Genomic DNA, 25,678 nt, shown 5'->3' with positions numbered 1-25,678 from the left:
CCATTTGGGTAATCCCAAACTTGAAGATCTTTGGGGGAATAAATTAGAGAAGAAATTTTTCTGCACAGAGAATCCTTATTTCACCTTCTTGGAGTCGGGAGGGGGGGAAGGGGAAGTCGGCTAGACAAGTTTTGGCTTTGTTCCCCAGGACTGTGAAAATTAAGTGAGGAGAAATGTAGAATGATAATATTCGGGGTGGGGGATGACTATTTCAATATTTATTTGCCTTTTGTACTTCTTTAAAAATTTAACATTTATTCATTTTTAAAAAAATTTTTTTTTCAACATTTATTTATTTTGGGGACAGAGAGAGACAGAGCATGAACGGGGGAGGGGCAGAGAGAGAGGGAGACACAGAATCGGAAACAGGCTCCAGGCTCTGAGCCATCAGCCCAGAGCCTGACGCGGGGCTCGAACTCCCAGACCGCGAGATCGTGACCTGGCTGAAGTCGGTCGCTTAACCGACTGCGCCACCCAGGCGCCCCAACATTTATTCATTTTTGAGAAACAGAGTGAGGGTGAGGGAGGGGCAGAGAGAGAGGGAGACACAGAATCCGAAGCAGGCTCCAGGCTCTAGCTGTCAGCACAGAGCCCGTCGCGGGGCTCGAACCCACGGATGGTGAGATCATGACCTGAGCTGAAGTCGGACGCTTAACCGACCGAGCCGCCCAGGCGCCCCTGGAAATTTTAAATTTAAATCCCAAGAGCCAACAAGTGGAGACCCCGGAGCAGCACCTCTCTGAAAGGAGCACGGATGTGGCATAAAAGCAACCTGACTGCCCCCAAAGAGACCAGCGTCCCCAGTTCTTGCAAGAGGGAGACTTAGAGGAATTGGGGCAGAGCTCAGATGCAGGATTGGAACTGACGGATCTGTGTCCGGGGACCCTGGAGCCAGAGCAGAGGGGTCTGGGGCTTGGTGTGGGCGGACACTGAACCCTGGGACCCTTGTGGGAACAGCTCCTGTGCAGTCTGAGCTGGGCTGACAGACCTGAAGGAACCCTGCAGATGCTGGGCCAGTGGAAGTGTGTGCAAAGAACGCGTGTGTGAGTGTGTCTATAAGAGACAGAGGTGGGAGGAGAGAATGGGTGTGTGTGGGCATGAGAGGGTGTGTGCATGAGAAAGAGTGTGTATGCGAGAGAAAGAGGGCATGTGTGTATATGAGTGTGTATGTGTGTGTATGAAAGACAGTGTATGTGTGAGAAAGCATGTGTGTATATATGAGAGTGTGTGTGAGAGAGTATATGTGTGTGCATGAGAGTGTGTGTGTGTGAGAGCATGTGTACGTATGAGAGAACGTGTGTGCATGAGCGTGTATATGAGAAGAAGTGTGTGTGTGTGAGAGAAAGAGAGCATGTGTGTATATGAGACCATGTGTGCAAGAGAGAGACAATGTGTGTGTGTGTGTGTGTGTGGTGACAAGGACATGCTAAAGGGCAGGAGGGGCATCGGGCATCAGAAGACACTGGAGTCAGAAAGGACAAAAGCTGGTGCCCCGAGAGGTATGAGCCTGGGACATCCAGGACATCACCTGATGGTGGGCCAGGGCAGGGGAGGCGATGACCACAAGAGGATGGGGCACACACAGAGCAGGGCACAGGTCACTCTCGGTGGGCAAGAGATACCCCAAACAGGCAGTTAGCCTGAATGCAGTCTTAACTCCCTTGACATGTTGAGGCGATAGCCCAGCAGCAGACGTCAAGTGTCAAGAACCAAGTTGAATTCAATTGTGCAAAAGAAGAAAATTACAGTTCTGTGAATCTAGGTTGTGGCTCATCATGCCCTTTACGCATGGGTTTAAAAATATCCATGATGTATATATCTTATGATGCCCTCTTTGCAGAAAGAAAGCGTGCACAGGAAAACACCGGAAGGAATGAGCTGAAGGGGAAAGTCAGCAGTGATTTCTCTCGTGGCGAGTTGTGAATGGTCCCTACCTTTCGTAGCTATATGTTTTCTAATTTTCCCAAATTAGCGGATGTTAATTTATTCATGTTTTAAGAATAAAATACTTATGCACAGGGAAGAAGTTCAAAAGTTAAAAGAGGTAAAAATGTAAACAGTCCTGAGTATAAACTCTCTTCCCGTCACGGTATCCGTCGTCAACAGTTTGCGATTCCTAGTAGGAAACAAAAATGCATATACGTTTCCTGAAGACAGCATATATTACTTTTCGAATGGAACGAAAACCTTTTCTTTTTAAAAGGGAAAGGGAAACACGGAATCTGAAGGTTTAAAGCTAATTTCCCTCTAATACAAAAGTCTTTTTTTTTTCTTTTCCTTTTGTGGTTAAGAGAATGTTTCTTTGCTGTCCTCTCACTACATAGTTTTTGTGGATTGGGGACTGGAAAACAGTAACTAAAAGGTCATCCAACAAAAGTGTTACGCGGTACAGAAAATGCACAATAGAGGTCCTTTTGCAATTCACATGCAAAAGTGTCCCATTTGAGAAATCCAAATCAGTATACTGAAGTAAGGAGCCATCCTACAACTAACTAGGTTAGATGTTAGGGATGTGGGGATGTGCGAGCAGAGGCCGGTGCTCCCCGGCGGGGAGCCCAGGGTGCTGGTTGAATTCCCAAGGCTGGGAAGTAAGGCTCAGAAATGCAGTCGTGGCCATTAGGAAGTGACTGCCAGGCTGGGACATGGAAGAGGGTCATCCATCATGAAGATGAGGTCCTGATGGGGAAGGGGATAGAGGAAGAAGGTTTGGATTGGTCAGGAGAGCTTGGGAGGTGGACTTGACGTCCTAAAGAGACTGCGGCTCCTAAGGCCCCTGGGTTGGACGTGGGAAGCAGGCGAGCTGTGCACCTGACCCCCTGCATGGGCTGCTCTGTCTGTGCTTTATAAGCTGCTCCATATGCCGCAGCCTGAGACTGAGAATTCTTTTTACGGCATGCCTATTTGCTCTCCGGCAGGCTTCTGAGAAAAGGAAACAACACGAGTTGAAAGTAAGAGGGAGATGGGAGGAAATAATCATTATGGGATTGAGGCAATTTGGCTAATACATCCAAGTCCAGAGAAATCATCATTGTGGTTTTATGAGACCGCAGGGAAATGAGGTGACTTTTCCAGGCTGCCTTTACTGAGGTACATGAAAATAAAGAATTCAGCTACGCAGTTTACAATCTCTGACACTCTAAATGTTTATGCAGTACTAAGGTAGAAAGTGAAATAAAATACGAACAGAGCCTCAGTCATGGAAAATGTTGCCTTACGTTTCAAATACTTGCCAGAAACTCAGTGGCTGCTTTACTGGTGAGAACTACAGCAGGAGATACTGTCGCTCCCATGTTAATGGCAGCCAAGCACCTGAGTCTTATAAGGAAAATTCAATACAAAGGGGTCTGATTGCATTTATCCTTATTATTAAACACTTGCACAATGGACATTTGATGAAGACCACATATTAGAAGATTTTTAATATTTAATATTTCATTGACACACGAAACGACACTTATTACATTATTAAAACAAAGAATAGCATGATACATACTCTCTTCCATAATATTTTGGTCTGTTCTCCACCTACATTAAAAAGAAGAAAAATATTAATAATGCATTCGAATTCAAATCAGATAGATAAAAATGCTATTCACACGAACGTAGCTAATCCTGATAGTAACTTTTATTACAGTTTTTACTCCTCAAATCAGAGATCCGTGAGACCACAGAGTTAACCAGTGCATTCCTCTATCTTGGATAGGAGTGATGTAGAATCATCATATTTCTCTAATCATTAGGCTCATTCCCCACCTAAACTCAACCACCCAATAAAGGAATTTTCAAAGGAAACAAAGGGAAATATTAAGAACTTTATAAAGATATTACAAGGCATCATCCGGAAAAAGAAAATGAATAAAACGCAAGCATTTAGTTAAATCTTCATCCAATTGTTTCATTATGTAGTCATAATAAAAATAAGAAGTGTGCCTGTATTTAAAAATAATTTGGTCTCTTTCCAGATCAAATCGATACTCTTTATTTTTAAACAAACGGCTAACGGTCTGAAATTCACTTGACACCAGAGGCAAGATACAGAGGACAACATTGACGGCTTAACTAAACATCATAAGCATCCCAGAAAACATTCTGCAATCACACTTCGAGCTGTTGGATCATCTCGTTTGGTTTTTAGCACATATGTTTATGATAACCTACTTTCTTGAGAACTTTGTTTTCTTATGTTCGTGGTGTTAGAATTGGTAAGAAATTAACATGAATTCTCACGCTCAGCTTTTGTTCTCCTAATCTAACTCCAGGGACACTGAAAATAGAGTAGAGCCACATTAAGTCATGGATTTTCGCTGATGGTTATGACAGCAAGTTTATGTTTATTTACTAGAGGAGAATGTGAGCCTGGCAGCCATTTCATTTGCTGTCATTTCTGTCCACAATCAGATGGGCAGTTTTTTCAGCAGGGCTCACCGGCACAGTGGAGGGATTTCAGGGTCCTGGGCAGTTTCTTGGCCTCCCTTCACTCTCCAAAGGATGCAGGGGGATTTGAGTGGGCAGTCAGGAGCCATAGAGCAGAGGAAAAGGTTCAGAAAGGGAGAGTTGAGGACCACATTCACAAGCCTGCCTCGGACAAGCCTCACTGGTATAAAACTCATCATCTAGACACGTCTAAATATATGTTCACTCTTCTGTGCATTTCACACTTGAAAAGCACTGAACCAAGAGGGGGCGTTCATAACTCTTAACATTCAAGGTTTGAAGTCTGCTCTGTGTCATTTACAAAGGAAGATCTAAATAATATCATTAACAGAAGCACAAAGTGTGTAAAAGGCACCTTGTTATCGGATGTGTACCATTACTCTACATGCTGGGAAGCTTTTTGATAGGAGTTGAATATGTTGTCATTTATATCGTTCTATTAGCTTTCAAAGTTCTTTCTCACTTTTATGATCCTGTACCTAGGTATCTGCAACACCAACATGCCACAGAAGAAATTTAGACTAGAAAAATCAATGGAAGGAAGTAATATACAACGGGCAAGATCTCTCTCCGATCTTTGAGAGTCAATTTTCCATTCCTTTGAAATGACTCCCTATGTCTAAGGACAGCTTTATTTCCATCCTTTTGGCTGTGCCATAATAGACATTTGCAAATCTGGAGTTATCTCCCAGCCCGACCCCCCAGTTCTCGTCTCTTATCTCCCTGAAAGGGAAGAATAATTCATCTAACCTTCAGGATGGACAGCATGGAAGATAGAGCCTACCGCTAACTCCTGGCATGTAAGTAAGTAGTTCATGAGTGTCGAATTTGACTCCTGAGAAGATAACAAATTGCTTTCGGTTCATTCATCAGTCATAAAAATACATGGCACGCTTATTATGCTCAGGGTTCTGTGCTCAGCCCTGCATTGTTCATGAAACAATAACCTCAAAGGTGTGGAGAGGAAAGGTCTGAGGAGCTCGGGAGTGTTCTGCTCTTGCGGCAGGAGGAAACACGTGGGAAATCTACCATAGGCCCCCAAATACAAAAGTCAGTACTTACGGTGCCTTGCGGGATACCAAATAAGATCCTGCCTGTTAGAGGACAGGTTGACCTAAATGAGGGACAGATCCGCTTATGGGAACCACGAGAATATACAAGAGCACTGATTTGTGAGGGACAGACCACACATGGAATCGAGCCATGGAATAGGTCCCAAATATTGCACGGGATGTATACTAAAATATTACTCTTTGTTTATCTGAAGTTCAAATTTAACTAGGCATTCCGTTTTTCTTTCTTTTTTTTTCTCCCTAAATCTGGCAGCCCTATAGGAAGAAAGGAAAGGTGGAGAGGTCCGAGGCAGCCAAGAGAGAAGATGTGGTCATTCATCTGATCACTGCCTCCCCTGGTAGGGGCTGTTTTGATAGCAATCTGATTCAATCTTGGATCCCTTTGTCGTCTCTGCCTTTCTTACAGAAAATAGAGCTGACCTTATTAATGTTAACGAGAGAGAGAGAGCAGCTGGGATTTACAAAAAAAAAGCACAACAAAGAAAAACTTCTCTTCCTAAACTTTCTGCTCACAGGAGTCTAAACAGAGTCTCTCTCTCTCCACACTTCACTAAGCTTTTAACCAGTCAAGAGCTTAAATTAAGTGAAATGGCCCTGGGAAAATCATAGAACATCCACATGTTTTCAAGGTGGGTAATACTGGGTCCTCAGATCCAGACAAAACTAGTCAGCTGGATGTCAGGACTCCCAGAAATAAAGGCGCTGACTAGATAGACTAGTAACGTCTACACTGTGACCCAGTAATGCCTGAAGAAGCCTGGTTCAGTCCCCAGGTGCAGCTCTGTGTCAGCCATCGATGGAATCAGGACTGACTCGTGAAATGTGGATTTATTAAGAAAGACGTAGCACCTGAATTTCAGTTTCCAATTGTACGAGATTCTTTTCAGCGAATGAGAGAAGACAGTTGGTAAATAAAAAAGGAAAGCAGCTCAGAAGCTCTTCTCACGTTCTCTTTGAAAATTAGGTTTGTTGAAATCAAGAACTTGCTTAAAAAAAAATAGAGGGCTTATTGAGGTAGTCACATGGATTCAGGAAGGGATAAAAATGTAACATATCCCAACATGAAAGAAGGTTGGTTCTGGAGCATTCCTGCCACTGATTATCTCAGGATAAGAACTCGAGTTGGACAACCCATCATCTTGGGGAGCCTGGGCACTGAGGATACGATTCACAGAAATTGCATCTGCAATGCCAGATGAGTTAGTTAGTGCTCTAACTCCAAGCAGAAAGCAGCTCACCATTTTAGGAAAACAAAACAAAACAAAAATCTGATAATTTGTAGATATATTGCTGAACCCTAAAATACTGGATTCGTAGCTGATCTACCGGGTTCAGAAAGGAACGCCTCTCTTTACAGAAGAACAACACGCAGATGATCTGTGGAACAAGCAAACACATGACATGGGTCCTCCCGAAGTTCAGGTGAATTCAGTATGTGTGGTGGAACCATGCTGATTCTTTTTAAAAATGTAATTGAAGATTTTATTCGACACGCGCATCATCCATGGGAGAAGAGTCCCCCAGGGTGGGCAATACTTGCCATCAATGTCACTCTTGACCATAGCACTTTTGGAATTCCTCTTTTGTGACTTAGATTTTACTACCTTTCTCTAGAATATCCTTACAGCTGCCTTTCTCAAAGCGTGGTCTGGTCATTCAAAACAGAAACTTCAGGATGCTTCATAAAGATTACAGATTCCTGATCCGTATCTCAGACCAACTGAACCAGAACGAAGGTGGGGGAGCTGCGATGTGTTATTTGATTAATCCCCCAGGTGATATTTACACATACAGTAAAGTCAGAGTCATCAGCTTATAGAAACCGTATATTTGTGTTTTGAGTTGAGAGTAGATGTTATTTCGGCAAACAGGCAGAAGTTACTACTCCGAGCCACATTCAGCGAAAAGGGAAGTGATCCAACTAGGAAATACATTTGAGACAAGAATGAGGCATGACCCTAAGATAATAATATCTGCACTGTGCCTTGTTCTGAAGGTATTTTAGGAGACATTCCCAACATGCTCTGAGCAATGGGAACTCGGCAGAAATAAAAGCACAGATTCCCAAGATGATGGATTCTATTTTAAATAGAAAAAAATTTGTTCAAAAATATCAATTTCTCCAGTATTACTAAAATGTCTTTAAATAACTATATAAGAATCTGATAAGAATTTCTCTTTTTTTAAAAATTTTTTAATGTTTATTTATTTTTGGGGGGGGGAGAGAGAGAGAGAGAGAGAGAGAGAGAGAGAGAGAGAATGAGTGGGGGAGGGGCAGAGAGAGAGGGAGACACAGAATCTGATGTGGGGCTCGAACTCACGAACTCACATAATATATGTCTTTAAAGAATAATCTATCTTATGACTTTATGGTCACACCTCAAATATAATTATTGCCAGTACTGTGACTATTGAAAATGGGTTTAGTCCTGTCTAGTCCTGTCCATACTCCATACAGACCGTATTCCTACTCATCTACAGCCAATGCAGACGGTCCGGCTTCCCTGCCGAATGGTCTCATCACCCCACATTCATCCTATGTTCCAATCAAATGAAATTACTTGTAGTTCCATAATTTGCTCTCTGGCATATGTCCATTATTTTTCATACATTCTGATTTCAGATCTTGAACTCCCTTCTAATAAAATAGTGGCAGATCACGTGACTGTTGAAGGGGCAGGCTCTAGACTCAGGCTGCTTGGCTTTGATGCCAAATCCGTGTATCCCTAAGCAAGTTACGAATCTCTCTGTCCCTTGGTTTCCTCGTCTTTAAAATGGAGATGATAGGGGCGCCTGGGTGGCTCAGTCGGTTGGGCATCCGACTTCGGCTCAGTCATGATCTCGCGGTTTGTCAGGTCGAGCCCCGCATCAGGTTCCGGGCTGACAGCTCGGAGCCTGGAGCCTGCTGCGGATTCCGTGTCTCGGGCTCTCTCTGCCCCTCCCCCACTTGTGCTCTGTCTCTCTCTATCAGAAATAAATAAAATGTAAAAAATAAATAAGTAAAATAAAATGGAGATGATAATAAAAGTAACTGCCTCATTGAGCTGTTGTAATAATTAAATGAGTTATGTTTGCAGCAGTGTCTGGGACCCAGAGCACTTCAATGACTACTAACTATCACTGGTATCCAGAAAGAGCCTCCCTGCACAGAAAGAAAAGTTAGGCCCACTCTTTTTTTTTCCCCCCCCTTTAATTATTTATTTTTAAATTTTTTATTCAAGTGTAATTAACTAGAGTCTTAGATCAAGGCTCATTCTTTTCTGTGCTCTTATAACTCTTTTTATAAGATTTTAAACAGCTACTTGTCCATTTCTTCTCTGACTAGGAGTTTCTGAAGCAGCAATTTGGGTCTTCATAATCATTGCATTCCCAGGATTTAGCTCCACGTCTGGCACAGAATGAGCACAGGCATGCATTCTCTGAATCTAATCTACTCCTAAAAATGTGTTGGGCGGCAGAAGTTCAAACAGCAAAAGCCTATATTCCATTATTTTAAATAGAAAAAAAAGTTCAAAAATATCAATTTCTCCAATATTACTAAAATGCCTGTACATAACTATGTAAGAATCTGTTTAAGCATTTTTTAAAAAAATTTTTTAACGCTTATTTATTTTTGAGAGAGAGAGAGAGAGAGAGAGAAAATGAATGAGTGGGGGAGGGGCAGAGAGAGAGAGGGAGACACAGAATCTGAAACAGGCTCCAGGCTCTGAGCTGTCAGCGCAGAGCCCGACGCGAGGCTCGAACTCACAAACTGGGAGATCATGGCCTCAGCCACAGATGATGCTTAACCAACTGAGCCACCCAGGTGTCCCAAGAATTTCTGCCTAGTATAAAATACTTAACCCCCAATTACATAATTGTTTAACCCTTAATGGCGTAGTTAACAGGTATATTTGTGTGCAGTCCCCTGCTGAATAGAAGAGAATCCTCATTATCCTATACTGAGCAGATACTGTTAAAAAAAAAAAAAATATCTGGATGAGACCTGAATTGGTAATGCCCCCAGGTGTCTGGTCTAAAGAAACACCAAAGGGCTAAACCCTCAGGAAAAAGTGGAGAGAGTTATGGATACAATGTGCTTGAACACAAGGTCGATCAGAACAGTGACACAGGAGAGAAACCCCCTTCCGTCTTCTAGCTCCCCTGCCACTACTCCAAGCGTGATCCGGGGACCCCGTAGCATTGGCATCACCTCGGAGCTCGTTAGAAGTGCAGAATCTGCATTTCGAAGGGGACTCGCATACACATTAAAGTTTGAGATGGGGCCACGCTTCTCATCTGATGGTAGCAGGTGAGAACTTGTTATAGCAGGCTTTTAGCCAGGAGAATGATTTTGGCTAAAACTTTCTGTTAAGTTGCCATAGCAAATAGCCTGATAGTGAGCATTTGGAGAGCAAAGTATGCCCGTACTCATGACATGTTTGCAGAAAGAATGAGGCAAAGATTATGAAGGCAGAGCCCTGGTGTCAATTCAATTGCTGTGTGACCCTGAGGAGGTTATTAAACTTCTTTGTATCTCATTTCCCTCAATTTTCAATAAAGCCGGAGTTATAAAAATGTGCGATTTTAATAAAGCTCAGATGAGATAATGCGTGTAAGAAATTGTGGGGCTCGGAACATCGTGGTAAGCGGTTCACATGTAGTCGCGGGGCTACTCTGTGCCAGCAGCTGTCCTGAGGGTTCTACGTGTTTATCTCACTTCTGTCCCCAAGCAGCCCTATGAGGTAAGTGAGTGCTATTATTTTGCAGACAGCGACTAAACAACTCGACTGAGGTCAGTGCCTCCACACCCAGCACAGACACCTTTAACTACTGCGATTCCCAGCTTCTCCAGCGTAGACATGAACCAATGCCGATGCCTTTGTTGGCTATCACACAGTTCTACATCTGGGTTAAATACGAGATTATCTGAATTGTCCTTAACTTTTCTTTGCCAGGACTGAACACTCTAAAATCTCTTTGGAATGAACTGAATTCTGTCAACGAGGTAACAAATGAGAATTTGGGGGGATAGTGTCGTGATATTTTGAGTCTCTCGACTGTTCCCCTGTGATTTCAAATTTTATGGATTCCAAGCTACCTGGTTTAGTTTCCAATTTACTCCTCTAATTTGAAGGAGTAATTCTCAGCATTTTGCAAAGCTTGAGAGAACAGGAGGGTGACAGCTGCATAGTGAGAGACAGGAAGCCTAATCCTTAAATGAGTTTGCTTTATAGTCAGATTATCATTGCCCTAGATAAACACAAGTTCTTTTATATTCAACACAAAGACATTTAAAGAATATCGTGAGTCCTCTGTAAACAAGGTTTCCAATTATTGAAAAAACAAAGCTTTTATAATCCCTCAGCAGCTGGTATATGTTAAGTTTTTACTTAATAGAAATAATTTTAAAACCCAATTTAGCAGCCTCCTACACAGGCAGTTAGACTGCTGAATTTTCTGAGATACAGATCGAGTTCAGGAGAAAAGACTTTGACGGGGGGGGGGGGGATTCGTATTGGTGATATTAGGGAATTTTATCCAGGAAAAAAAAAAAACAAATATAGATAATTCCCTTCTAATTAAAAATCAAAGTTCTTTATTGAAAAGGAGAGAAAGAAAATGCAAGTACTGAAATTTATCTTCTTGTAGTCAAAGTGCATAGTATAGAATGAAAATTGAGGAAACTTTAAAATCTCCTGTTTCTTTTCATCTGGAACCTAAGGCTTTATTTTTCCTCTTTTTTTTTAAGTTTATTTATTTATTTTGAGAGAGAGACAGACCGAGAGAGAGAGAGAGACAGAGGCAGAGACAGAGAGAGAAAGACAGGGAGAGCAAGCAGGGGAGGGGCAGAAAGAGAGGGAGAGAGAATCCCAAGTAGGCTCCAAGCTGTCAGTGCAGAGTCTGAGGCGGGGCTCGATCTCACAAAATGTGAGATCATGACCTGCACCGGAATCAAGAATCAGACACTTAACCAACTGAGCCACCCACATACCCCTAAGGCCTTATTTTTCCTTACGGCATTACTTTAAAGCTTTCAAAATTCAAATGGGGACACCGATGGGGTAAATTCTTTCCTGTCTTGATTATAATATATTATAAAAACACCTACTGGTGAGTCTTTCTGTAATAAACCTCCTTAAAAGGTTACCGAACGGCTTTGCAAAGTTCTAGAAGTTAGACACAAATCAGGCACTTTGGTAACCTTGGTGTAAATATTCTGCTAATTTATAGACAGACACTGTGTATCAGATTAGAGGTGCTCAGGACCAGAGCCGCTCAAACTCATTCGATTTGTTTTCTGCCTCCTTTTTTTTTTTTCCTTCAGATTTTCCCCGGAATTGTGATTTAAAAATCAGTGATAATATTAGAACAAAGAAGAAGTAAAAGAATTTTCTTAGACCAGTGGGTCTCAATTGGGAGGGCCGGGGGGTGTGTTTTTTCCTGGCGGATATTTGCTGATGTCTGGAGATAGTTTTGACTGTCATGAGGGGAGGGTGCTACTGGACTATAGTGGGGCAGAGTCCAGGGATGTTGGTAAAATCCTGCAACACATAGGACAGACCCTCTACAACGAAGAATTTATCCCACCCCAAATATTATGGTGCCAAGGCTGAGAAACCCTCTTTTATTTTATTATTTTTAAATTGTTTAATGTTTTTATTTATTTTTGAGACAGAGAGAGACACAGCATGAAAAGGGGAGGGGCAGAGACAGAGGGAGACACACAATCCAAAGTTCGACGCGGGGCTCGAACTCACGGACCGTGAGATCATGACCCGAGCCGAAGTCGGACGCTTAACCAACTGAGCCACCCAGGCGCCCCTGAGAAACCCTCTTTTAGACAAAAAAAGGATTTTGTCCTCTTGTGCATGCCCAAGAAAGGTTTTTCAAAAAAAATTTTTTTTTGGACCAAAATACTAACAAGCAATAAATACTTTAAATACAGAGTAAAAGGAAAATAAAAGGAAATATTTGTTTATGAGAACAATAATAATTCATAAAAGTAGCTTTTAAGAAAAGGCAGACATACTTCCAACTACTCAGGGAAATAGCTCAGGTAACTACCACACTGAACAGACTAACATGTCAAAACTTTAATAAGGAAATCCCCTTGCCTCGCTTGGAAAAATTGTAAACAATCTGAAATATAAAAAAAAGAAAAACACTAAAGGAAAAATTTAAGTTATTACTGGGAGTAGCCATCCATGATATGCATACATATGAACTAATGTTTAAATCCCTTACTGCTATGGGATTTCATGCCTCACAGCATGTTGTTTTGAAACTCTGCTCTGATTACTGGGTTGGAAACAAAATTTCCACCACACCTGGCTCCCCCAGTCGCAGAGGAACCTTCCCGCCCCGGGGGAGCCGAAGCATTGCCTGAGTGGCTGTCCAGTGCCTGAGTGATGTCCTGATTTCCTAGGTTTCATTACAGAAGCAACCATACAAAATCATCTTCAAAAAAGGAGAAGGTGTGGGGCTCCTGGGTGGCTCAGTCGGTTGTGCGTCCGACTTCGGCTCAGGTCATGATCTCATAGCTCGTGAGTTCGAGCCCCGCGTCGGGCTCTGTGCTGACAGCTCGGAGCCTGGAGCCTGCTTTGGATTCTGTGTCTCCCTCTCTCTCTCTAACCCACTCGCGTTCTGTCTCTGTCTCTCTCAAAAATAAACAAACATTAAAAAAGTTAAAAATAAATAAATGAAAGAAGAAGGCGAATTGCCCAAATTAGTTATATTTGGATTTGGAAAATAACGAAAGGGCAACTAACACCCAGACACACACACATTCAAACACCCCACCTCGCACCTCAGCCCTTTGTTCCTGGTTCTGGTTTTCTCTAGGTTCAGATCTAGTGACACTGACTTAGAATCCAGATAAGGGCAGGGCTCAGGAGGAGCAGAGGAGGCTCCAATACTTAAAAGGCACCTGCAGTATGTGTGCTGCTCTTTTCCCAAAAGGCAAGTTACACAGCAATTAATATTCCCTTTTTGCAGATGAGGAGAGGAAGGCCCGTATGGTTACATTACTTGAAGATCACACACAAGCATGGGGAGGAGATCCAAACCAACATCTGATTGATGCCAAATTCCATATTCTTTTGTTTTTACACCAAGAGCAAGGGAAACTGTCCAGGGGACAACAGAGGGGACGCACTCATGAAGAACATTGATTCTGCTATCATAAATAGATAGGTTGACCTCCAAATCGTTAAACTCTTAAAAGTGCCCTTTCCGGAGACCTGTGTGAGCTGTTACCAGAAGACGTTCTATCACATCTGATGGCCAACCTCCTTTACCCTTCATCCCTCTGAATGGTACCACCAGAGTATCATCCGCCTAGTGTCCAAGCCAGAAATTGCCACCCCAGATTCCTTCCTCTCTCCCGATCCCACTTGGACTCCGCCTCTAAATCCTGTCCATTGTATGTGATTCCTTAATTACTCTTGAAGCCGTCTCTTTCTTTCCCGTCCACTGTAGTGTCTAGTTACCCAAAGCACTGAACTAATATTTTTATAGGTTTTCCTGTCTATACTTGTATCACCTTCCAATCTATCTGAAGTCAGAAAATGCAAATCTCCTCAAGTTCTCTGCTTAAAATTTTTCATTGGCTCCCTGATGCCTAGTAGTGAAACCTATACCACTCAGCGCATCCTTCCCAGACCACCCTACTTAGAAGTGGTACCTCTTTACCTTGGCATACCCGATGTCTCCTTTTTGGCTTATTTTTTCCATGCCATTTGTCATCATCTGAGATACTATGTATCGTGTGTGTGTGTGTGTGTGTGTGTGTGTGTGTGTGTGTGTGTGTTTGGCCAATCTTTCCCTTTCAAAAAAAATTTTTTTTAACATTTATTTATTTTTGAGACAGAGAGAGACAAAGCATGAACGGGGGAGGGGCAGAGAGAGAGGGAGACACAGAATCGGAAGCAGGCTCCAGGCTCTGAGCCATCAGCCCAGAGCCCGACGCGGGGCTTGAACTCACGGACCGCGAGATCGTGACCTGAGCCGAAGTCGGACGCTCAACCGACTGAGCCACCCAGGCGCCCCAATCTTTCCCTTTCAAATGGCAACTACACAACGCCAGAAACTTTTGTGTTTTGCTTATTACTGTTATCCCCAGAGCCTAGAACAGAGCTGGCACAGAGTAGGTGCTCGATAAATACTTGTTCAATGAATAAATGAATGGCATACAGGATTTTCTTAGGACGGTCTTGCGTGTGTATCCAGACTATGTCCCTACCATCACACATACTCTTGCCCTGAACATCTTATTCCCCAATTCTTTATGTCCCTACCACAGAGATACCTACAGTTTCTGAAACACATCCGGGTTAGTCATACATCGTGGTCATTCTTTGGACCGGAGATTTCCTCCACGTGGAATTCTAATACTTGCTCTCCGACCCATCTATGCCTTAACCTGGCAAAATCTCAATGACTTAAAAAGAAGAGGTAAATTGTCTGTTTGTTAATTCACTTATTTAAAGTATAATTAACATGCAGTGTTATATTAGTGTCAGGTGTACAATATAGCGATTCGACAATTCTATGCATTACTCAGTGCTCTCATCACAATGAGTGTACCCTTGATCCCCTTTACCTAATTCACCCACGTCACCATCCACCTGCCTCTGATAGCTATCGGTCCCCTATATTTAGAGTCTGGGTTTTTCGCTTGCTTTGTTTAAGTTCCACATATGAGTGAAATCATACGGTATGTGTCTTTCTCTGCTTATTTCACTTAGCATGATACCCTCCAGGTCCACCCATGTTGTTGCAAATGGCAGGGTTTCATTCTTTATGGCTGAGTAATATTCCATTGTGTATAGCTACTGCCTCTTCTTTATCCATTCATCTATTGATGGACACTTGGCTTGCTTCCATTTTGGCTATTGTAAATAATGCTGCAATAAACATAGGGGTGCGTGTATCTTCTTGAATTAGTGTTTTGTATTCTTTGGGGAAATACCCAATCGTGGAATTACCGGGTCACATGGCAATTCTAGTTTTAATTTTTTTTTTTTTTAGTTTTAATTTTTTGAGGAACCTCCATACTGTTTTCCACAGTGGCTGTACCAGCTTGCATTCCCACCAACAGCGGACGAGAATTCCTTTTTCTCCACACCCTTACCAATGCTTATTATTTTTTTGTTATGTATATTATATATACACAACGGAATATTACTCAGTCATAAAAAAGAATGGGATCTTGCCATTCGTGACAATATGGATGGACCTGGAGGGTATTTTGCTAAGTGAAATAAGTCAGAGAAAGACACAATATGATTTCACTTACATGTAGAATCTAAACAACAAAACAAATGAATAAACAAACAAACAGAAGGCAGAAACAGACCCATAAATACAGAGAATAAACCGGCCGTCGCCAGAGCAGGAGGGTGGAGGGATGGGCAAAATGGGTGTGTGGGGGGGTAGGAGATACAGGCCTCTAGTTATGAAATGAATAAATCACAGAGATAAAAGGTATAGCAGAGGGAATAATCAGTGGTATTTTAACAGTGTGATATGGTGACAGGGGGTAGCTACATTTGTGGTGAACACAGCATAATGGATCAACTTGTTGAATCACTATGTTGGACACTTGAAACTAATGTAACATAGTATAGTAACTACAGTTCAATAGAAATACATACATAAATAGGGGTGCCTGAGTGACTCAGTCGGTTAAGCGTCTGACTTTGGCTCGGGTCATGATCTCACGGTTCGTGAGTTCGAGCCCCGCGTCGGGCTCTGGGCCGACAGCTCAGAGCCTGGAACCTGCTTCGGATTCTGTGTCTCCCTCTGTCTGCCCCTCTGCTGCTTGCACTCTGTCTCTCGCATTGTCTCAAAAATAAGTAAATACTTAAAAAATATAAGTAAGTAAGTAAGAGGTAAATGCTGCCATCTCAGGAAAATCTTTCCTGACTGCCTCAAACCAGCTTAGGTATTATTTCTTCTCCTCCCTCTGAACTAAAGGCCTGATTTAGGGCCATAATTTTAGTGGAATTGGGATTGTTGGCTTTATGACCTCTAGAAGTAAGCTTTTTGAGGGAAAGGCATCTGTCTTTCTCTGTTGTCCTGGTACCCAACAGCATATCTTGTGCTATAAATAGTAATAATTGCTAATAGTTATTAAGAACTTGCAATGTGCCAGGCATTGTCCTAAGCACTGTCTTTATATATATTAACCCGTTCAATCCTCATGACTACCCAGGAGGTAAGATCTATTACGCCCATTTCCAAAGGGTGAATTGAGGCACAGAGAATAAAAGCAGACTGTATTATCCTGGAGCTTGGGCCCTAAAGCATCACACTCTATTGCCTAGAACTGCATCAGTCCTGCTTCCCGGATCCCTGGAGATGTCCTGCTTTGCAAACCCTTTCTAAAGCCCTTGGTTCAGCTTTTTTTTTCCCCACTAAGGTAATTGATTCATATCCTTCCAACTACCCTCCGTCTCCCATCTTTTCTTTCTTTTCCCAAAATTTAGCCAAAGTTGATTTCTATTGCTCATAACAGAATCCTAAGTGATATTCCCATTAAATCCCAATCTCCAAGGCAGGAACCAGGGTAGCTGTAAGGTTTACCAAGCTCCACAGGGGGTTCTGACACATCCCAGGACTGGCAAGCACAACTTTGGGCAGCAGTTCCAAAACATGGAGAGAATGAATACCTTCCCGCAAGCTTGCGATATCTTCCTCAGACTTCTACGTGGATTTTTACCCAGTCTATGTGGATTTTGATCCTACTCTCACTGTAGGCTTCCCAGAACACCCAAAAGTCTAGCCATGGGTAGCACTCACCTTTCCAATTGGCCCGGAGCATCTTCCCAGCAGCTCATTTTGACCCAGTCTTCCTTGCTACATCTTCCCTGGCACTCATTTCTTGGCTTCCTGTGTTGGCCCCCAACACCCACCTTGATCCCTCCTTGTGTGGACAACCCAATTAGGTATACTGCTCTGACTCTGCCCTGACACTGTTGGCTAGGGCTTGCTATTCATCCTTTGGCATCCTGAAGCCACAGCTCCACATAAAATGGCTCTTTCCTCCCATCAAGCCAAACCCCATGGAGGTCAGCCATATTGGCCAGACTGGCTGGCCTCCCACCAGCGCAGGAGAATCAAACACGATGGGTCCATCTGTCCAGCCTCCTGATACTTCCTACAGACAGGCATCATATTTTTAAAAACCCCATAAAAGAGAAACAAAATTCGGGACTTTAGCATAGATAGAAATTTTATGTTAATATCTAATCTCATATTCTTCTTGCATCAAAATACATCTTCCCCTCCATTGGTCTTTGGTGCAGATGAGAACCTGAGACTATTCTCTATAGGATAAGGTTTCCTAAAAGCCATCTCCGGTCACCTGATTGCTTGTTCTTCCACTAAATAATTCTTGTTCTTCTAACTTTTTCTAATAGATCCTATTTCCAATCCTTAATTCATCTTCATTATTCTCCTTGGAACTCTTTTTAAATTCTCCCAATAGCTCTTAGGTTCAAAAAAGCTTGAAGTACCCAATAGAACTGAATCGAATCAAGGGAAAACTCAATGCTGCTATTAAATTTCTAGGGGGAAAAAGATTGGGTGAGTATACCCATTTAATTCTTCATTCTTGTTAGTAAATTCTTTCCTTCAAAGCTGAATAGCATTTGGGTTAAGTGGTCCTGTACATACTTTGGAAAGGGCAAAGAACACCCATCATTCTCTTTCTTCTCCTTTTTTTCTCCCTCCTTCTAGAAACGTAAGAGTATTTAAATATAAGTATTCGGTGTAAGTATTCAAATGCATGTGTTCCAACCGATGAATAGAATTAATCTACCTAAAGAAAAAGAAAGGCAGCCAGAACTTGGGAGGTGATAGAAATGAAAGATTGTCTAGTGAAAGGTTCTCAATCTTTTCTGCATTATAATCTTTCTTTGGAGCCATTTTACATGCTTTTTTCTTCCTAATCATCTCTCCCAAATGAAATTTTAATACTACAGATAGACTGTATATCTGTTTATGCTCTATATATGCATCTGTGCTTTACACATTGAAAAAGACTGTGTCCCCTTAAGAACTGATGTTCCCCCCTTCCCCTTGGAGTCAATAAGACCCCAATTGAGAACTCATTGTCTGGCGAGATCACTGTGGCCTTCAGAATGCTTTTAACATTTGTTCTTCCTACAGGGAGGTGGAATATCTATCTTTGGCTCCTTCTTATAGATAAGAAAGCTGCCCTTCGGAGTGGTAAATTAGCTTGGTCACAGTCCTACCCAGGGCCAACAGCAGATTTAGGGTTGAAACCCAGTCCCTGATTTCAGCTCTAGTATTCATTTGTCTATACGGTGATGATGCCATAAAATCCAGAAGCCTGTTCCCTATTATTTTAAAAAATTACCTACTTTAGCATTTCTGAAACAGGCGATCCCCCTAAAATAATTCCCAACATGGTAATAAATAAGAGTGAAAGTGCCTTATTAATAATTGTCCTTGCTTTTGAATCCTTTTCCTGACAAATTAGTCCACGTTAAAAATTCCTGAGCTAGCTTTATGGTCCTCCAGCAGCTCTGACATGAGACACTCTCCTGCTGTTCAGGGCTGTGCACCCAAGAGATTGTTTTTGTTCCCTGAGCCGAAGCACATCCTGCCCCTGCTCTTCTCGTACAGACCATCTTTGTTTTTTCTTCTTGACCTTTTATTATGAACATGCTCATACATACAGAGAAACTGAAAGCCTTTTACAGCAAACGCTCATATACACACCACCTAGATTTTATAATATTTGCTATACTTGCTTTATGACATAACTATTCATTCTTCCCTCTCTCCGCCCACTAATTCAACATTTTTAGGGGCTGAATTTCATAGTAAGTTGCAGACATAGCACTCTTTACCCCAAATGCGTCAACACGTAAATCATCAATCAGAATCAGTAACACATAAACTCTTCATAGGAGGGTAATACCAGCGTTATTCTTGGAATTAAAGAAAGCGAATTTAGTTGACATGTTCGGGTAGTATTCTGAGATCAACAGAATCCACACACCTCTTTAATTTCCTGCTTATGGAGCGTGCCCCCTTTTCTAACAGGCTCCCATTTCTTGACGGGGGGAAAAAAGTGGCCATGAGAAAGCTGGTAAAAGAATACCTGCTTATTGTCTCTGCCTTGGCCTTGTCTATCAATTTACACGTGTTAAATATGAAGGCCAAAACGTTTCTTAAAATGGCTCAGGATCAAATTCATCCCAAATAACAGGACTCAAATTCCCTCTTTTTTGCTAACATCTGTATAGTGCTCGGGAGATGGTAGAAATTAAAGACCAATTCTTCCCATATATGAATGCCAGACACTGTTAAGGGCTTTGTATCTATTAACTCACTCTTCAAGTTACTTTTGGTGTAAGACCAAGGGCTGACAAATGTTTCCTGGCAAGGCTAGATGGTAAGTACTTTAGGCTTTGAGAACCATCTAGCCTCAGTTTCAAGTACTCAACTAGTCATAGAAGCATGAAAGTAGCCATAGACAATATGGAAAGGAATGAGCATTGCTGTGTTCTATTAAAACTTTATTGGGGCGCCTGGGTGGCGCAGTCGGTTAGGCGTCCGACTTCAGCCAGGTCACGATCTCGCGGTCCGTGAGTTCGAGCCCCGTGTCAGGCTCTGGGCTGATGGCTCAGAGCCTGGAGCCTGTTTCCGATTCTGTGTCTCCCTCTCTCTCGGCCCCTCCCCCGTTCATGCTCTGTCTCTCTCTGTCCCAAAAATAAATAAACGTTGAAAAAAAAATGTTCAAAAAAAACCTTTATTTACCAAAACAGTCGACAGGCTATTGTTTGCTAATGCCAATGCTACACTAACCAATTAACATTCTTTAAACTCCATTCTTCAAACTCGGTGTCAGAACAACTTACAGTTAGCTCAAAACTCCGAGCTTGCCAGTGGCTCAAAGGCCTTTGTGTTTAATGGTGGGTCAGATCATCTCTTTGTATTTGTGCCCTTCCAACTCTTCTGTACTGGGAAGAGAGAATCATTAATTTTTAATCTATGAGAGACTGATGCCAACTTAAAATCAAAAAGAGCTAAGGCAGAAAATGGTTCAATTATTCAGTTAAACAACTCAGAAGACTAAAACACTAAGGGGTCTGATCTGCGTCCCTGAATTGAAAGGTATTGCTGAAGCATCATTAAGCATGGTCTTTGAGAAGTCATGGAACCCTGAGGGCTACAGCAAGAGCAAAGGGACAGACCAGAAAAGCGTAATTACAGACTTGGTCGAAATACTCAGGGAGATACGAGAACAATTCATCGAACAATCGATGTGTCATTACCTAGAAGGACACAAGGTGCTGGATGGCAACCAATATGCCTTTGTTCAGCTCCACCAAGGCTCTTCAATTTCCTTCCACAGTGAACGGGGAGATGACACTGACTATGTAAATAAGGAGGAGGGAAGAGATACCACCGCTAAAGTAAAGCTCGCTATTCTGTCCAGCAAGACAGGGGGATGCTGTGTATTTAGAGCTAATGTCAAGTGAGACTATGATTTGTTAAAGAACACAGCCAAAGGTGATTGATTACCAATGGCTCAGCGTCAGCCTGGAGACGATGAGGGGAGGGGTAGATTGAGGCAAGGAGGTGGAGCCAGGAGAGTACCAGTGCTGGACTGACTTTCATTAGCAAATTAGTCCTCTACAAACCCGAATTGAGAAATGCTCATTAGGCACACAGACGATCCACTGAATGGAGAGACTACCGTCTTGGGATACAGAAACAGAATAATATAATTCAAAGTATTCCTGACGTAATGATAATGGATTTGGTATTTTTATTAACGCAAATGGCCATTAAAAGAAAGAGCACATTATCAAAGATTTGTACATATTCCTCAAGATAAGGAAAACATCTAAAAAAGAGCTGGAACTCATAATAGTACATAACAGAATATGAACACACATGAATATGAAGCATCTTAGAATGGGACTTAAATATTTTTAAAAATTTTTAACGTTTAGTTTTTGAGAGACAGAGAGAGAGCATGAGCAGGGGAGGAGCAGAGAAAGAGGGAGACACAGAATCCAAAGCAAGCTCCAGGCTCCGAGCTGTCAGCATAGAACCCGATGTGGGGCTTGAACCCACGAACCGTGAGATCATGACCTGAGCTGAAGCCGGATGCTTAGCTGACTGAGTCACCCAGGTGCTTCTAAATATTTTTGCCTGTAATACAAACCTAACAGTAAGAAGTATAACAAACCGGGCAGTGGGGTGGGAATAGGAAAGCAGGCTAAATTAAGTACTTGACCATACTCATACAAGGATTCATATTTGGCCTCTGCAACATTCCAGGTACGGAAAAGCTAGACATAGCAAAGAAAGGCAAAAGCAAAATATTTTTAAAGGGTGGGAAATAACATCCAGGAGGAAGCACATCCGGATGAAAAACAGAAGGCTACGGGGTGACTTGGCATCTACTTCGAAGTTCATGAGGAGTCTAGCACAGTGCAAGCCAAACAGGAAGCATCATGAGGGGACAGGCATCCTGAGGCTTCTATCTTAGAGTGCAGGGAAGGGAGGAGGACAAAGAAATCAGAGGGAAGGAGAACACTCACACTCGAGCGCGTGTCAAGACGACATCAGCGTTCGTTAAAACACAGATTGCTGGGCCCTGTCTTCAAGTTTGTGATTCAGCCGGTCTGGGGTGGGCCAGGGAATCCGCACTTCTGAAAGTTCCCAGGTGATGCTGGAGCCACTGGCCCTGGGACCACAGTGGCGAATCACCGGGTTAGAAGCCCAGTCCTAGGTTTGGTCTGGGTTTGATTCAGACTCTGTCCCTCCTGCGCTGTTTGTCTCATTTCCTGTTGTAAAGTGAGACGGGGTAACAATCCCCATGGGACTGCTGTGAGGAATAACACGGGTAAAACTCGAACCCAGTGCTCCGGGCACAGCAGGCACTCTGAGTGTGTTCCTTCTATCGCTTGCAATGAAAAGACGGACAAGAAGTAAATAAATGGGCAACATCATTGAGGGAGGACCTTTTATTAAATTTTTTTTTTCAACATTTATTTATTTTTGGGACAGAGAGAGACAGAGCATGAACGGGGGAGGGGCAGAGAGAGAGGGAGACACAGAATCGGAAACAGGCTCCAGGCTCTGAGCCATCAGCCCAGAGCCCGACGCGGGGCTCGAACTCACGGGCCGCGAGATCGTGACCTGGCTGAAGTCGGACGCTTAACTGACTGTGCCACCCAGGCGCCCCAAGGGAGGACCATTTAAAATAGGGATGGTCTGAAACCATACCACCCATATTTTTCTGACAGCAAGGAGAGTCATGGTTACAGACCTGTTTTCAAACGTCTCACTGCTTGGCCAGCCGGGCCACACTCCCTGAGGAGATTAGGCTTGCCCAGGGCCAAGTGTGGCTTCACTTTCCTCAGCATTATTTCTCAGTTAACGTTTAACCAGGTGAGTAAATGCAAAGCTTGTCTGTAAAACCTTACTGGGGCACTCAGTGCTTTGTACCCGCTCTCCTTCTTGGATAACCCTGGCCACAACGGAACTCTTGCGGGACCTGACCTCTGAGTCACAAAGCAGGCACACTGGGCACCAGCTACTGAGGAGGCGAGACATCTACTTCCTGTTCGGGTGTGTAAGGTTGGCCCTACGAAATCTAGCACTTTGGCATCATAACCACTCCGCTGCAGTCTGGCCCGCCCCCCTCCCATCTCTCATCAACAAGTGACGTATCTTGGGTTCTTAACGGCTGTCACGGGTTAGGTAAGGGTAACAGAGCATGTGTTGTACCCCATGACGCTATCAGCTGTTCTGTTTTCCTAAAACAACTAATTACACAAGGTCGTCTCAAGTAATCGCATCAAGGAATACACACGTTCAAGTTTGACTCTCAGAAATAAAAATCACCTGGAGAGGGGCGCCTGGGTGGCTCAGTTGGTTAAGCGTCCGACTTCAGCTCAGGTGATGATCTCCTGGTCCGTGAGTTCGAGCCCCGTGTCGGGCTCTGGGCCGATGGCTCGGAGCCTGGAGCCTGCTTCCAATTTTGTGTCTCCCTCTCTCTCTGCCCCTCCCCTGTTCATGCTCTGTCTCTCTCTCTCAAAAATAAATAAATACTAAAAAAAATTTTTTTTAGGGCGCCTGGGTGGCGCAGTCGGTTAAGCGTCCGACTTCAGCCAGGTCACGATCTCACCGTCCGTGAGTTCGAGCCCCGCGTCAGGCTCTGGGCTGATGGCTCAGAGCCTGGAGCCTGTTTCCGATTCTGTGTCTCCCTCTCTCTCTGCCCCTCCCCCGTTCATGCTCTGTCTCTCTCTGTCCCAAAAATAAATAAACGTTGAAAAAAAAAAAATTAAAAAAAAAAAATAATAAAAAAAAAAAAATTTTTTTTTAAATATTAAAAAAAAAAATCACCCGGAGAGATCAAGGGAGCTTCTCAAGAAATGCTACTTTATTATCAATCACTGTTTAATCTCCCCTTTACCTTCCTCGTTTGGTTTTAAGAAGAGACCTTCCGCCTTTGCCTCAATTTATGCTTCGGCATAGATACTGTTCTTTGATGGCTGTCTCCAGTCCAGCCCACCTGTCCTCTTGGCTCGGAGCCCCTGAGCCTCTGCATTCTGTAGCAGGAGTCCCTTATCCTCTGTTTGTGATATCACCTTGCAAATGACTAAATATTTATAGGTCCAAACACGCAGGGTCTGCATTACATTAGAAGCAGTTCAAAGTAGTCTAAAGAGAGTGACTTCTTTTTTGGAGGGTTATGTATTTTGGTAGATGGCAGTGCTTGTCAATAAGAACTTTAAAAAAAAAAAAAAAGCCCCAAATTTTTGGTTATGTATTTAGAAAAAATAAAACTCACCTAAAATTTTTTCTAACATTTTTTAAAAAATATTTTATTTATTTTTGAGACAGAGCATGAGCAGGGGCAGGGCGGAGAGAGAGGGAGACACAGAATCTGAAGGAGGCTCCAGGCTCTGAGCCCTCAGCACAGAGCCCGATGCGGGGCTTGAAATCATCAACTGCGAGATCATCAACTTGAAATCATCAACTGTGACCTGAGCTGAAGTCGGACGCTCAACCAACTGCACCACCCAGGCGCCCCTCACATTGGTTTTATTGAAAAGCTTTGCCCCTTTACTGCAGTAGGTCGGTCTGTAACCGAAGCAAGTCAAACTCAAGATGGAATCATATCAAGAAAAGAGCCTGACTGCATTACAGAGTGAACTAAAAGCTTAGGAGAAACAAGGATGAAAAATGCCCTTTATTCTAGGTTGCGTCAATATGAAGGGGAAAAAAAGGAGACCAATGGAGAAAGTCTAGGATGAGAAGAACAGAAATATTTCTTACCAGGGAAGAAACAGCTTTCTGATCACTACACATTAAGCCAATTAAAAGGTAATGGGATTGATTTTTGTTTGCGGCTTGCAGAATCAATCTCATTATGTTAGAGACGTACCTTGTCTAAATGTCTTGAGTAAGAGTTTTAATGTTCCCCCAAATGCACATATGTTTAAAAACATTTATTTTCAATGAGTAAAATCAGAAAAGGGGGAGGATTGTAGAATAGTAGAAAACCTCCTGAGTTTACTTTAAATCAGATTCTAAATGGACTGCGTTAGTTGAGAATGACATGGTCAATCAATATGGCTTGTTAAGATCTTCCAGATACGACTAAGACAAGATAAATGCCTCAAGCTACAAGACTATAAGACTGTAAAGCCCAGGTATGGTGAATCAAAATTTTAAAAGCATAATGAGAAAGTGAAACGCTTTTGTAGATTGAAAAGAACAATTTTGACAAATAAAGGTACAAGAAAGTGAAATGGGCAGATATTTAGGGACACCCCAAACTAGAGAAAATGGGGCATTTAAAGTGATATTTACAAAGTGAATACAATTCACTAGCAGGTAAAATCAGGTGTTATCGCAATTTGAGCTTGGTCATTATCATCTATACTTGGCCGATCAAGGAAAAAAAGCTGGTTCTGGTCATGAATGCTAGAAACCTCAGTTCTACAACTCACTTTTGCATTCAAAAAAAAAAGAAACTTTCCAAAATATATTATTCTACGGCAAGAGAGGGAGAAAGTAAAGCTGCACAGAGGGGAGAACAATTTGAAGTAATAGTACGCAGTTTTATTTCCCTTTTTGGAAATTGCTTTTTATGATTCCCTACTCACGCCAGCAATTTCAAAAAGACA

The 25,678-nt window shown here is 42.6% G+C and overlaps 1 protein-coding gene across 2 annotated transcripts in view; it reads right to left on the bottom strand.

Moving 5' to 3' along the window:
• The window catches only part of CHN2 (chimerin 2), a 305,590-nt gene that overhangs the window by 108,027 nt on the left and 171,885 nt on the right, over positions 1–25,678 (bottom strand). For both annotated transcript variants that reach the window (XM_043589173.1, XM_043589172.1), the window contains exon 4: positions 3,494–3,525. In XM_043589173.1, coding sequence (XP_043445108.1) covers positions 3,494–3,525 — 32 coding nt within the window. The remainder of the gene's footprint in view (positions 1–3,493; positions 3,526–25,678) is intronic.

Source organism: Prionailurus bengalensis, chromosome A2, assembly GCF_016509475.1.
Source record: "Prionailurus bengalensis isolate Pbe53 chromosome A2, Fcat_Pben_1.1_paternal_pri, whole genome shotgun sequence".
Taxonomy (NCBI): Eukaryota; Metazoa; Chordata; class Mammalia; order Carnivora; family Felidae; genus Prionailurus; species Prionailurus bengalensis.
This window is presented reverse-complemented; position numbering and strand designations above follow the sequence as displayed.